Genomic DNA, 15,141 nt, shown 5'->3' with positions numbered 1-15,141 from the left:
CTAAAATAAGTTTTGCCTTTAGTTATACTTTTCGAAACTGAGTGCTAAGGACTGGAAAAAGCCAATGTGTCATGCAGTGGCACCTTTCCTGTAGACAGACCATTTTATTTAAAGTGGTTCTCCCAAATGATGAAGTAAATGTGTAATGGAAGTAGTTTGTTAACATACAGTATAATCTTATTGTATTTTTTAGATTTTCCACAAATACAGATGAACCCCCAGAGTAAAGGATGGCTCGATTCATTTGTAATATGCAGAGGACTTCCCTGGCTATTTATAAAGGACTTCTATCTGTGCGTTCCATGGTGACATACCCCAGAGTAGTTCTGGGAATAGAAACAAGCTGTGATGATACTGGGGCTGCAGTTGTGGATGAAAATGGAAAGATACTCGGAGAAGCCATCCAATCTCAGAAAGATATTCATTTAAAGTGAGTAGTGTATTTCTGTTATGGATGATAAACGAAATGATATATAAAGTATATGTCCTTTGTTATATAGCATAACTAGGACTCATTCACACGAGCAACCTAAATGCTGCATTTAAATGCATACAGCATAGTTTTGTACACATCTAAGTGCAGCACTATAGGAATCATTGGGGCCATACAGACATCTACAAACGAATATGCGCTCCGTGTTTAGTGGTGTAAATTAAAAGCAGGACACAGTTGTGTCCAGACCTTGCATATCTGCAGATTTTACTTGTATATATGTATACATGCATTAAGTCAGAAGAATTGTAGGCATCTAAAGGTGAGAGCTTTAGGTTTGTATTTTACACAGGATTGTCTACTAGCTCTACCATTAAGAACCTGCATTCTATGCAGAAAATATGCATATTTCCAAATGAATAGAGCTCTATTTGCAAACTTTCAGCTAGTCATTGTTTTGTGTTCAAGTTAAATTTGACTTTCACCTGTCACAAACCTGAGCAGGTTAAGCTGAAGAAATGCACATTCAGTGGTTACCTTTACCAGAGAAAATTGTATGATAGAACAATCAGTACAGTAATCCAGATATATAGGGAGCGTAAGTGAAATGCAAATCTTCACTTACTGTAAAAATCAAACCATACCCCACCCCTCCCACCTCCTGACCCCTGTTGGTCCCTTATGTAATGCGCAGCCCTATTTACTGATCAGATGGGGAGCAGGGCCACACGCTTTTTTTCTGAATGTAGTAAGTTTTCTTTGACCTGTTATCTGTATCTGGAGGGAACCTTCTGAGGTTGCCAGGTAAGCATTACAGAATTCTTTTTTTTCCATCCATTTTGAGAGAGGACAGCGGCTTGGTGGACAATGGCAAGCACTAGAACATAGTTAAGTAAGCCTTTAAATTTGGCCAGTGCTACAGCACTGTTTTGCCTTTAATTTTGCTTTTGTACTGGAAGTCTTCACTTTGGGGTGGAAGTAATGTGGGGTAACTTGGTCACCCCTCACCCAGCAGCAGTGCACTTTATACCTAAGCTGTGGCAACCTATTGAAAATATTTTTCATCTGTTACTGTTAAAATTGAAATCATGGCTGTTCTTACATTTTTAATTTGGAGGTAGCATTCTTGATACCTCAGGTACTAGTCTCAAATCCTTTGGGCTATAGTGGTGGCAGCACAATTAAATGGCCGCGGTGTGCACTGGAGATGGAACAATGCAGTGATATTAGTTGAGAGGTCAGCTGATGTTGGAGACTTGTTGCCTATGAACTAACTGACATTATACACTGAACACTCAATAAATATCCAGCAACTTTCAAATGTCAGGTGGCCTAAAACACTCTGATTGCCTCATCATTTACAACTTCGGCATTACTACCCTGGCAAGTTGCTTTTAAAGCTGAACTCCAGGTCTGGATTTTATGTATCATTCTCTGGCATTCTATGATTGGGCAAGATGGAGATGTGGGGCAGTGATATCACAGTTTCCACCTTGTCCAATCAAAGAACCCTTTGCATTCATTGAGAAAAAGACGCAATGAGTCCTGTAAATGGTGCCCGTGCCAAGTAAACGACCCCCTATCGTTACTATGCAGCAGGGCAGCCGCTTGGCATGGACCCTGGAAGACAGTGGGGATTACTGCAGAGATTCTTTGCTTCCACTGTGGTCCCATGGGTAAGGCATATGCATACTTACATTGGTCCAATCTGGACCAATGAAATTTTACAAAAAAATAAAATACATACTTGTAGTTCAGCTTAAAAGAGGAGTTTCAGTTTCCTGTGTAAAAAATAAGTCAGCAGCTACAAAAACTGTAGAAGAGTTTCTTAGCACTCGATGTTGTCTTAAAAAAGTGCCCCAGCTATGACTAGTCTCATTGCTAGTCTGCAGTGAGGCCATTCAAGAAAATCAAGCTTGTGCAATGTTCTAGTTCAATGTTATCTAATGTTTTAGTCTGTAACTGAGGCCAGAAACGGCCAGGCCTTTAGCATTTTCAGAAGGAAGCCAACAAACGGCAGGTTCTGTTCATCTCTTATGACAGGTGTACTATAAACTTAGAGCAAACTACACATTTCAACCAAATTCTTCTTCCTGCAGTGTTGTTTTTCATTGTGTGGCTATAAAGTATGATTTTCTTTTTTAATATCTTCCATTACAGGACGGGTGGCATTATTCCATCAGTAGCACAGCAGCTTCACAGAGACAATATTGATAGAGTTGTTAATGAAGCCATCATTTCTAGTGGGATTTCAGCAAGTAACCTTTCAGCTATTGCCACAACAGTGATGCCTGGACTGGCTCTGAGCCTTGGAGTTGGTCTAATCTACAGTTTAAATCTGGTAAAACAGTACAAAAAGCCTTTTATACCTATACACCACATGGAAGCTCATGCCTTGACTGTTCGGTTGTTGCATTCAGTAGAGTTCCCATTCTTGGTACTGCTGATTTCAGGAGGACATTGTCTTCTGGCTGTAGCCAATGGCGTATCAGATTTTTTGCTGCTTGGACAGTCACTAGATGAAGCACCAGGTGATTCTTTGGACAAGGTATTCTAGTTTATTTTATAGAAAAATGTACAACTGAAGTAAACTAAGTGTGTTACAAGTGTTAAACATATGGAAACACATGAAAGCTGCATGTGTATTCCTTGTGCAGGGACTGCTTAAGTTATACACATTCATGCAGCACGCAGTACTACCTCATAACTGTCTGAAGACCTTTATTCTATGACTTTCAAAACCTTTTCATCTGCTCATTTTTTTTTTCCTTTATTTATCTTCTAAGGCTGTCCAGGGCTTTAATGGAAAGACTTTTCCTCACTTTCTATCCTGCTGACAGCAGTTTCCCCAGACAGCAAATGTAGGAGAATCTGCTAAAGAGACACTGAAAGAAATACAAATATGTTCCAGCCTTTCACCACTCCACTAAAAAGCATTTTCTTTCTGTCTATGTTGCTGTTGGATAGCTCCCCTCTCTTCCTTTCTGGTAAAATGTCCGCAGGACAGATAGCAAAAGGAAGTCTTTCTAAGGGAGCCCTAGATAGCAAACCAGATGGTCTTCTAATCTGTCCTTACTCTGTCCTCTGTACAAAATGTATACAAAATGTTTTGGCCAGACATACACTTTAAATCAGTGGTCCTCAACTCCGGTCCTCAGGGCCCACTAACAGGCCAGATTTTAAGTATTACCTTGGGGAGATGCAGACTAGAATACTGCAATCACTGAGCAGCAAATTATATCACCTGGGATGTATTTCAGTTATCTTGCAAACCTGGCCTGTTAGTGGGCCCTGTAGGCCAGGGTTGAGGACCACTGCTTTAAATAATAGTAAAGTGCACAGTTATGTGAACTTTGTGTTGTTTTTCTAGAAACCTTTCTTACTGAACCCGGAATACCTGATTAGCTGGTCCTTGGAAGAACTGTTACTGATAATACTGCTCAGCCATTATTAGCTAAAGGAAACAGGGTTAATTTACTTATAACTAAATTCAAATAAATTTGGTTTATCTTGTGGGAGCTAAAGTTAAAAATACCTCTGTTCCAACTGTCTGATGCCTGAATGGTTCTGCACCAGCATCTCCCCCCCCCCCCCCCTGCTTCTTTTGGGTGCTGTATTTCAGCCATGCTGATTGGCCAGCGTGGGATGACATCACTCCTGTGCATGCATGGGAGTCACCCATCCCAGAACACTGGGACCATGCCAGAAATGTAAACCCAGCTTCACACACACAGTTTAGTTTACTTTCATAGGAGAATAAAAGCTGGCTGATAAGTTTCCTTTATGCGCATCTTTTGCTATAAGGAGCCTGCCTTTTGGCCATTTTTTTTTTCGAAAAACATTATAAATGCATATATTTTTGCAAGAAAAATGTGCATTTATTCGTTTTTTTTCCACTGGAATCTGCAAAGCATTACACCCGCAATCGGTAGATCACGGGTTTAATATAAGGCTCCCGCTCTTCCTCCAGCTCTCTGCCTGTGCTTCCATAAGGAAAGATAGAGGGGGTGTCAGTGGACAATGAGTGCACAGTGGCAGACAAGACTTGTAGTTTATTCATTCACAGATATCTATGCCATGGCTGTGGAAGAAGAGCCCTGAAAAGCCGGGACAAATTTAAATGCTATAGCAGCTGTGGGGGAGAGGAACCTACACATGCTATCACATGAGATGGGACTCGGGTGGGAAATGGGTACTTAGGAACAAGTTACATGTTACACCCTATATATGGGTGTAACATGTTCCTAAAGGTGAATTTAGAAAGTTTAATATCTTTTTCACCTGGACAGAGGTGCGGTGTATACTTTGTCATTCATGATATGTGTGTTATGCTTCAGGTTGCCAGACGCCTTTCACTGATTAAACATCCTGACTGCTCTTCTATGAGTGGGGGACAAGCAATAGAACACTTGTCTCAGTTTGGAGATAGAACGTTTTGTAAAGAAATTCGACCAATCTCACAATACCAGGACTGCAACTTCTCCTTTGCTGGACTGCGAAACTACTTTAATTGTATTATTCAGAAAATGGAAGATATGGAAGGTAAGTGAGGACAGAGTAATATTTCAGATACATTTTGCATTATGGCCACTAGATGGCACTATTTTATTTTACATGTTTTTAAAGAGGAATTCCAGGAATGGATATTATATTCAGTTACATTGCTCCAGCTCGGAGCAATGTAACTATGAATGTGCCATACCTGGCTTAACCACTTCAATCCAGGGCACTTTCACCCCCTTCCTGGAAAGAAAAAGATCTGCGCTTATGGACGGTAGGAAAAGGCTGCAGCCTACCTCAAAATATGTCCGAAAAGGCTATATCAGGATCTATAGGTAAGGTGAGGTAAAGTGGCGCTGCCTAATAACAGATGGTCTCAATAAATATGGTTGATTTAAGGTGCAGGGGTGCAAATTAATAAAATACCAGTGTGAAGATAATATCAAAATTAATATATGAATTAGTGAGGGTGTCTTTAAAGTGGTTTGGTGCAAAGTGCATAAATATGGTGTCTGCTATTCTCAAGAAATGCAAATGTAAATATAAAATCACACTTAATATAACATAAACTAGAAATATAGATAAAGTGCATTCACATTCATAAATAAACACAGTCTTAAATAGTGCTCGTGCAGTGGATAAATTAAAAAACAGTTCAACAGTCTATTAAGTTGCTGGGTGAGTCCGTGATTTAAAAAACAATATGAAATAGTTGATCTCCAATGGTTAGAATAAGGTGCTTGCAGTGCTTTTTTGGGGGTGATGTGGGTGATGGGCAAAAACACACAGGTGCACCCCTCCAATTGCTCCCGCACTCACCGGAGGTATGTACCCCTACAGGGGTAACGGGCCTTATTGCAGCGTGGTCTTTATACGACTCCTATGGAAGGGGGGAGGGGATAACCCCCTTTTTTACCGGGTGATAGGATCTTCTCTTTGGTGTGTACGATGGTGATATACAAGAAAGAAGTGCCAATATAGTGATGTACCGTTATATAAAATCACTTTATTGTAAGGTATATAAGTCAGGTACTCACATAAATAGTAATAACGACGGGCATCCAAGCAGTAGGGGCCACAAATCCGTAGGGGTACATACCTCCGGTGAGTACGGGAGCAATTGGAGGGGTGCACCTGTGTGTTTTTGCCCATCACCCACATCACCCCCAAAAAAGCACTGCAAGCACCTTATTCTAACCATTGGAGATCAACTATTTCATATTGTTTTTTAAATCACGGACTCACTTAATAGACTGTTGAACTGTTTTTTAATTTATCCACTGCACGAGCACTATTTAAGACTGTGTTTATTTATGAATGTGAATGCACTTCACCCCCTTCCTGCCCAGGCCAATTTTCAGCTTTTAGCCCTGTTGCATTTTGAATGACAATTGCGCAGTCATGCAACACTGTACCTAAACCAAATTTATGTAATTTTTTTCCCCCCAAATAGAGCTTTCTTTTGGTGGTATTTGATCAACGCAATTTTTTTTCTTTTTTGCTAAACAAATTTATAAAAAAACGAAAAGTTTGAAAAAAAAAAAAAAAGTTTTTTTGTTTATGTTATAAAATGGAATAAATAGTTTTTTCATGCACTGAAGAGCATGGATGAGGCCGCACTGACGAGCACTTATGAGGCCACACTGACAGGCACTAATGAGGTGACACTGATGGTGTGGCACTGATGATGAGGCACTAATATGCAGCACTGATAGGTGGCACTGATATGTGGCACTGATAGGCGACACTGATGGGCACTGGTGGGCAGCACTGATGGCAATGGTGGGCACTGGTGGGCAGCACTGATAGATGGCAATGATGGGCAGCACTGATGAGGCTCATGTAAGGCTCCCTGAGCACTGATTGGCATCCCTGGTGGCCATGGGTGGGCATCCCTGGTGGCCATGGGTGGGCAATCCCTGGTGGCTCTAGTGGCATCCCCCAAGGGTCTGCACTGGTAATCAATGCTCTGATTACCAGCACAGATCCCCCCCCCCCCATCAGGAGAGCCGCTGATCGTCTCTCCTCTACTCGCGGCTGTTAGGCGCGAACTGAAGAAAGCCGATCAACGGCACTTCCTATTTACTATGTGACCAGCTGTGATTGGACACAGCTGATCACAAGGTAAAGAGCCTACGTCATAGGCTCTTTACCGGGATCAGAGATGCGGTGTGTCAGAGTGACACACTACACCACCGATCCCTGCTCTGCATGCCCTATCCTGTTGGACATCATATGATGCCCAGTCAGGATGGGACAACCACTTTGCGCCCATCATTTTGCTATATGACGGGGGGGGGGGGGGGGGAGTGGTTAAAATCACTAGAGTAGACACTCCAGCGATCTTCATTTCATTTGCTTCCGGGTCCTGTGCTGAGTGGCTGGCCTGCTATATTCTAAACACAGGAGGTCAGCTGTTCAGCACGGCCGTCATTCAGAGAATCCTTTGCATATTATGGATAAATACAAAGTGTTTTCTGATTGGGCGCGGTGGAGAGGCGAGAGGCGGTGACCATTTTATACATAAACAAGAGAGCTAGCTCCTGTGATCAAGCCACCCTCCCCCTAAATCTGGGTGTGGATTTAGGAGGGAACTGGCTGGATCACAGGGTGGTCTCCAGAGCTTGGTTGTGCCTGGCACATGCCTCCCCCAAATATTGGTATTGCACATGCATGATCCACACACGACACCGTTTGTATGATGGATGTTTGCATCAAGCGGGGGTATATAGAAGGAAAAGGGGGCCCTCTCAGGCTGTGCTGTGGGGATATATGTATGCCCCCTTTCTGGGACATTGAAGAATAGATTGTGCAGAGATGTATAGCAAAGGTACCCATTGAGGTAACATGTTTTTTACTGTCCATCTGATTTTATCTGAGGTTTATAGTTAACTGTATTATTAATAAAGTTATCCTTTAAAAGTCTGCCCACCCTCCCCTGTCTTGTTTTATCGATCAACTCGGGTACAACCAGCATGTCAGATTTTTACATGTGATTATTGCAATCGGTTAAAGCTTCTAGCAATAATTACTATGTTCTGCTGGCAGGGACAGCTTCCCGTGCCCCCCCCCCCCCTCGCCAAGAGAACACAATAGCTCTGCGAGAAGGATTCCCTCATCAACACGGGGAATCATCTATGGCCTGCCTAATCCTTCTGCTGGACTATTTTATTCTGGCAGACTCCTACTGCTGATTGGATGCAGCCACTATTTGGCCAACAATTTTCTGACTGGCTCCTTTGATTTTTCAATCCTAAAATCACTGGCGATAGGGTCAACAGGCGTAAGCCATAAAGGCATCATCAAGAAGCGACCAAAATTCAAGCACTATGTGGGCCAGCTTTACAAATACAAATCAAAAATAGAACAGTAACAGCATAAACATATTTTAAGTGTCACTAACAGCAAACATTTTTTTTTTTTTTAGTTTTTTTTTTAATTTTGGATAGGGAGAGTATATACCCAGTCAGTTTTTTTTTTTTTTTTTGCCATCTGTGTCCCAAAGGGAAGACTTTCCTTCACTTCCTATCCCTTAACCAAAACAGGAAGTGAGAGGAAATCCCTCCCCCGATTAAAAGATTTCTCCTCTATTATTGTTCTGGTGTCAACACAAAATCTGGAATTTTATTCTATTTTCACATTCAATGATAACATTAAATTGGACAAATAAGAAGGTTGTATCTCCGCAATAAGGGCACAGACCGCAATAAAAACTGACAGGTGTTCTAATCCCTCTCTACTCCATCCAAAACTAAAAAAAAGAATAGAACTTGTCTCTAGTGACACTAAGAGGCAAAACTGCACTATTATAACTACCTAAGAATGGATATACAGATTTTTACAAATGCCCATTCCAGACCGATTGTCTTTAAAGACATTCTACTCTTCTTTAATAACACTCTTTATCCAACAGGTATAGAAAAGGGAGCTGTTGTTTCATGTGCAGCTGACATTGCTGCTTCATTCCAGCATGCTGTGGCCCACCATATCACCAAGCGAACACAACGAGCTATTCTGTTCTGCAAGCAGGAACATCTTTTACCATTGAATGCATCCTTGGTGAGAAGTCTGGCTATTTTCCTTTCCCTCATTTTTGCATGTCCCGACCTTGTCAGAGAACCGTGACATCATTTAATTATATCTGCCTAAGGTGAACTGCCCCTTCTGTTATCTATGTATGCAATAATGTTGGCAGCTCTGGCACCCACACAAAAAACAATCTTGATGTTATGTGTTCAGATTTTTCATTTCTGCTGAATGTTGGTGGAGAAATTCATTTACAGGTTTTCATCACTACAAATATATGCTCTGATCATATTTCTTTGTCCTTTAAAGCTGAGGCTTTTGTGAAATAAATTGCAGTAGCAGTGCTCAACTCTAACCCCCCACTGTAATGGTTAACTGCTGTCTAAGTCTAGTGGTAGAGGAATAAGCTATAATACTTACCCTATTCATTGCTCCAGCAGGTTTCTGGTGCTTTACTCTTTTCTCTGCTGATCCCAGTTGTGGGCATGCCCTCGCCCTCCTCTTGTACAATGATAGTCACTAGGCCTGCATTGTTCGCGATGGTGAGATTGCAAGCTTTTACTGCGAATTTCCAAAACAGCAGTTCAGCTGCGATTTAGAGGCAGTTTAGATGCAGATTTACGGAGCAGGCGGCCTACGGCATCTTTAACATTAGCTGGTTAAGGAACAGGCCAGGAAGCCGGCTGCCACGTCCCTAACAACGGATGACCTATCAGCTGTCAACTGAATGTAAAAAAAAACAATAACATTGCCGGCAATAAAAAATTGTGAACAACAGGGCGTGGGGTCCCCCCCCCCAAAAAAAAAATCCATACCAGACTCTTATCTGAGCAAGCAGCCTGGCAGGCCAGGAAAGGGGAGCAACAAGCCTGCTTTGGGCCCAGGTCCCGTCCGCTCCCATGTGAATGAGTAGGGGTACTTTGGGGCAAAAAGAAATAAAAATAGAGACGGAGTTTTTGACAATTCCTTTATAAAGAAAAAAAAAAAAACCCAGGTGTAGATCCATCATCAATCAAGACATCCACCGCCGACTGAAATAGAAAAAAAAAAAACGAAAAAGCTCTGCTTGCGCCAAAGGCTCCCACCGTTTGGCTGCTCCGCCACCTGACATTTCTTAAAGTGGTTGTTAAGGTAAAGAACAATTACAGCTAATCCTCTGTTTTGTTAATCTCTCCTACACTGTGTAGATGTTTTTTTTTAAAACAATGCCTATAAATACCTTATCTTTGATGGATGGTCATGTGACCTCCGGCTGCTCTATTCCTACGATATACGGGCTACAGAGGGAGGAGCTGAGTTCCCCCTCTGTCGTCAGCCGGGGAGGTCATGTGAACGCTGTGACCGGCCAGAAAAGATCAAAAATAAGGTATTTGCAGGCTTCATTTTCCAAAAACATTTACACAGTGAAGGAAAGATTACTAGAGCAGAGGAGCTGGCCGTAATGCTCCCCCCCCCCCCTCACCTTTCCTGGCCTGCCAGGCTGCATGCTCGGATAAGGGCTCTTTCACACGGGCGTTCCGTATGTCCGTTTTTCATCCCATCCGTTTCCGGATGAAAAACGGACATAATGTATCTCTATGTAAATACGGATGTCATCGGATGATCATCCTCTGACATCCGTTTTTTGTCAGTTCAGTTCAGTTCAGTTTTTTTGAACGGAGGAGAACCCTATTTTTTCTTCCTTTCAAAAAACGGAACTGAAGCAAAAACGGATGTCAGTGGTGTCATCCGCAGACATCCGTATTTACATAGACATGCATTATGTCAGTTTTTCATCCGCAAACGGATGGGATGAAAAACGCACATACGGACCGGATGACACAAGTGTCATCCGTGTCCGTTACAAAAAAAAAAAAAAGGACCTGATCGGGCAAAAAAAAAGGAACGCCCGTGTGAAAGAGCCCTAAGGGTCTGGTATAGATTTTTTTTTTTCTATTTTGGCAATGCCGCTTTTTTCCTTCAGTTTCTCTACCTGAGTCAGATCCCAATTTGCCTGTCCTAGATGGCGTAGACAGAATAGAATGAAGAGGATATAAAGGCAGTATTAGAAGAAGCTGCAAAAGAGCTTTCTACTCCAGAATGCTGCTATATGGAGAGAGAGGTGCACACAACATGCTTGCTAAAGTAGAAAAGTTCACTGCTGCCATCCACAAAAGCCTTGGCATTGTTATGCCTAATTCTCCTTTATCTCGCCATGCCCCTTTGGATACAAAAAGACCTTCAAAATCTTTCAGAACATTCTCTGCTCATGATCAGAAATAATGAGTGGTCTATGGAGATTGGATCACTCCAGACAGGATTTTTATTGAACTCAATCAAGTTAAAAAAAGAGTTTGCAAAGAAGTGGTATATTCCTGTGGTTGATCCTTCCATATCAGAGAATCCTTGGTATATTTTTTAGTTTGAACTATATAAAGTGATGTGAAAAATTTGCCCCTTCCCGATTTTTTTTTTGCATATTTGTCACACCTAAATGATTCAGATCATCAAACAAATTTCAATATTACACAAAGATAACCCGAGTAAATACAAAATGCAGTTTTTAACCACCTCAATACAGGGCACGTTCACCCCTTCCTGCCAAAGCCAATTTTCAGCTTTTAGCACTGTCGCACTTTGACAATTCCGCGGTCATGCAACACTGTACCCATATTACATTTTTATCATTTTTTCCCACAAATAGAGCCTTCTTTTAGTGGTATTTGATCGCCACTGGGTTTTATATTTTTTGCTAAACAAAAAAGACTGAAAATATTGAAATATTTTTTTTTCTTTGTTTCTGACATAAAGATTTGTAAATTAGTATGTTTTCTCCTTCACTGATGGGCACTGATGAGGCTGCACTGATGGGCACTGATGAAGTGGCACTGCTAAGGCACTAATATGAAGCACTGATAGGCGGCACTGCATATGCAGCACTGATGGGCACTGATAGGTGGCAATGACGGGCACTAGGCACTAATGGACGCACTGATGGGCACTGATGGGCACTGATAGGTGGCAATGATGGGCACTAGGCACGAATGAACGCACTGATGGGCACTGGTGGGCATGGATTGGCACGCTAGGTGGGCACTGGTGGGCACCACTGATGGACCTGCACTGATAATCAATGCTTTGACTCAGCTACCACAGCTGGGATCTCTGGTCCTGGCAATAGTTTTCCTCTCTGGGACAGTGGTACCCCGAGTTCCCCTCCACCTCCCCCAGCCCTCTAAAAATTCAGTGGTCACTGTGGGTCTTTAGGTCTTCAGGGACCATCAGGATACCCTGCCTGTGCGTCCGCGTCACGGCGGGAGGACCCTTTTATTTCCTATTGTGTGCACGTCTATGGAGGGGCTCGGAGGGTGACCCCCTTGTTTTTTGCTGGGCCCAGAAGGTGGTCAAATCGTGGACCTTGGGTCGGCGGCCCTCCCCTGATTGTTATGTTTTTCCAGGTGACCTTAGTATATAGCGTCGACTGCCCTCCCCTGCCTCATCTGTCCATCAGATCCTGAATCTGTTTCGGTGGGAGTTGCACTACTGGGTCTATGTCCATGCACCCTAAGTGCTCGGCCAGTGAGGATGTTTCCTCTGCTGCTCTAATCGTGCATGAAAAGGTGCTGGTGGATGCACTGATTGTGTCAGAGTGAAAAATTTTAAACACGGCAAGGATGCTGCATCGGAGGCGCCAGTCTCCACTGTGAAAGGGGTGTTCCCCTTTCCCACATACTTTGACATACATTCAAAATGCACCCTAAGCATTTTGCTATGCGGTATCCTTATAAGGATTCCCTGCTTAAAAAGTGGACGGTCCTACCTGTAGAGGACTCGCCAGGTTCCTAGTTAAATAAAGCAAACTTACTTCCGGTTGAGGAGTCCTTGGCCTTTAAAGATCTGGTTAATAGGAGAGCCGAGGCTCTGGCCTGCCATATGTTTCACTATGGCTGGTTCGGCTTAGGCCATTTTTTTCTATTGCCCTGGTGTCGCAAACTCTGATGAGTGGGCTAAACCTTTACGCTGGGACCTAGAGGGTAAACGGCTTCCCCCTGCCTTTGCGTAGCTGGCGGATCAGTTGATCCAGGGGCTACAGTTTATCCGTGATGCCTCTTTGGATGTGGCTCCTTTGATTTTAGGCTCTCTGTATAGCCAGTGGTCCTTCGGCGTCGTATCTGACAATGCTGGTCTGCAGACTAGACTTTTAAGAAGGCCTTATCCGATCTACCCTTTGTGGGGAATCGCCTATTTGGAGCTTCCTTGGATGACATCATTCATAGTCGTGGGCCATTCTTCTCAGCTCCTAAGAGGCCTTTTTTGTCCCTCAAGGGATAAAGTCCTTCAGGGTCTCCCCCGGAGGTTCCAAGAGGACCTGGTCTGGCAAGCCAGGGAGGGCTCTTCCAGGCCTTCGGACAAGTGTTCCTCTGCATGAAGCGGCGCCCTCGCCCATAGCTGAGGTGGGGGGATGTCTTCGCTGATTTCTTTGCTGGTCACTTTGAGGCAGTGCAAGACTTGTTACTTCATGGGGGTGATTGTCCCCGTTCCGGCTTCAGAATGTTTTCAGAGGTTTTACTCAAACCTGTTTACAGTTCCCTGGTAGGAAGGCAAGGTACGTCCAATTCTGGGCTTCAAGGCGCTAAACTGCCTTGTGCGGGTACAGAAGTTCCAAATGGGAGTCCATCCGCATGGTAGTGGCGTCCCTACATCTGGGGAATTTTCTCACTTCTATCAACATCAAGGACACCTACCTTCACATTCCAATATGCGCTGGTCACCAGCGCTTCCTCCACTTTGCCATGGGCGAGGAGCATTATCAGTTTGTGCCGTTTACCTTTGGTCTCGTCTCTGCTCCTCAGGTCTTCACAAAGTGTTGGCCCTGGTGCTAGCATTGTTGCATCAGCAGAGGATCGCGGTACTGGGGTACATGGACGATTTTCTTCTGCCAGCAGAGTCTCTGACTGCTCTGATGAACATCTTTGAGATTACTCTGCGATCTCTGAGGGAGTTTGGTTGGATTCTGAACCTTCAGAAGTCTTTTCTGGTTCCGTCCACAAAACTGCACTATCTGGGTGGATTTGGCCTCAGCCAGAGTGTTGCTTCCTCTGGAAAAACTCCAGAAATTGCAGAAGGCAATTCAGCTTCTGTTGTCCAGTCAGTTGACGGTCATCCCTCCGGGCTTGCATGCGCGTGCTTGGCCTGATGGTGTTCCCTTTGCACAGTTCCACACTAGATCTCTGCAAAAAGAGATTCTTGTGAAATGGGACAAGAATCCAGTCTCTAGAGGTGGCTTAGTTCTCTAGCACTTTGACAGGGAAATCCTTCTCCCCCTGTACTGGGCGGTTGTCACCACGGATGCCAGCCTGTCTGGGAGGAGAGGGGTCCTGGGCACAGCTTGTGCTCAGGGAGTCTGGACTCTTCCTGAGTCCAGACTGCCGATCAATGTATTGTAACTCCAAGCAATCAATCTTTGTCTGGATCATTGGACAATTCGTCTTTAGGGGTGTCCGGTACGAATTCAATCAGACAATGCCACGGCCGTAGCCTATGTCCATCACCATGGGAGCACAAGAAGTGTCCTGGCGAAACAGAAAGTAGCCGGCATTCTAAGGTGGGCAGAACGAACCTTCCAGCACTCTCTGCTGTACACAGTCCATGGAAAGTACAGAGGTTTGTGGTATGGTCTTGGGATCCTATGGCCGACGCTTCAGACGCAGTAGTGGCTCCTTGGCGTCCATATCATCTGATTTATGGCTTTCCCCCTCTCAAACTTCTGCTAAGACTCCTGTGCAGGATCGAGACAGCAAGGGATTCTGGTATTTCTAGTGGCTTCAGACGGGCATCGCCAGTCTTGGTACGCCGATCTGAAACGGCTGGTCGCCGATGCTCCTTGAAGACTTCCTCTCAGGGAAGATCTGCTGTGCCAAGGGCCAATCTTCCATCCTGCTTTCAGTCGCTGGTTTTAACGGCTTGGCTGTTATAAGCCAGGTGCTGAAGGATAGAGGTTTGTCTGAATTGGTGATTACTACGCTGTTAAAGGTTAGAAAATCTACCTCTAGGAACATCTACCATCGTACTTGGAAGACGTACGTGGTGTGAGTCTTTTGGGGTTCTCCTTTGCTCCTTTTCGGTGGCTTGGATCTTGACTCCCTCCAATGGGATGTTGAGCAGCGCCTGGCCTTGAGTACCATCAAGGGCCAGGTTTTGGC

At 43.8% G+C, this 15,141-nt stretch overlaps 1 protein-coding gene across 2 annotated transcripts in view; it reads left to right on the top strand.

The window, feature by feature from the left end:
* The first annotated feature begins 200 nt into the window (after positions 1 to 200).
* OSGEPL1 (O-sialoglycoprotein endopeptidase like 1) overlaps positions 201 to 15,141 on the top strand; it is a 28,228-nt gene continuing 13,287 nt past the window's right edge. The window contains exons 1-4 of one of the 2 annotated variants that reach the window (XM_082261933.1): positions 201 to 430; positions 2,594 to 2,774; positions 4,771 to 4,975; positions 8,847 to 8,992. In XM_082261933.1, the coding sequence (XP_082118059.1) occupies positions 231 to 430; positions 2,594 to 2,774; positions 4,771 to 4,975; positions 8,847 to 8,992 (732 nt within the window). In that variant the 5' untranslated portion in view covers positions 201 to 230. Of the gene's footprint in view, positions 431 to 2,593; positions 2,982 to 4,770; positions 4,976 to 8,846; positions 8,993 to 15,141 lie in introns of both variants that reach the window. The other variant, XM_082261932.1, reaches the window with a different exon arrangement.

The sequence above is a fragment of the Pelophylax lessonae genome (assembly GCF_965119305.1).
Source record: "Pelophylax lessonae genome assembly, chromosome: 6".
Classification (NCBI taxonomy): domain Eukaryota; kingdom Metazoa; phylum Chordata; class Amphibia; order Anura; family Ranidae; genus Pelophylax; species Pelophylax lessonae.
The sequence above is the reverse complement of the archived record's forward strand: the minus strand, read 5'-3'. Positions and strand labels throughout refer to the sequence as shown.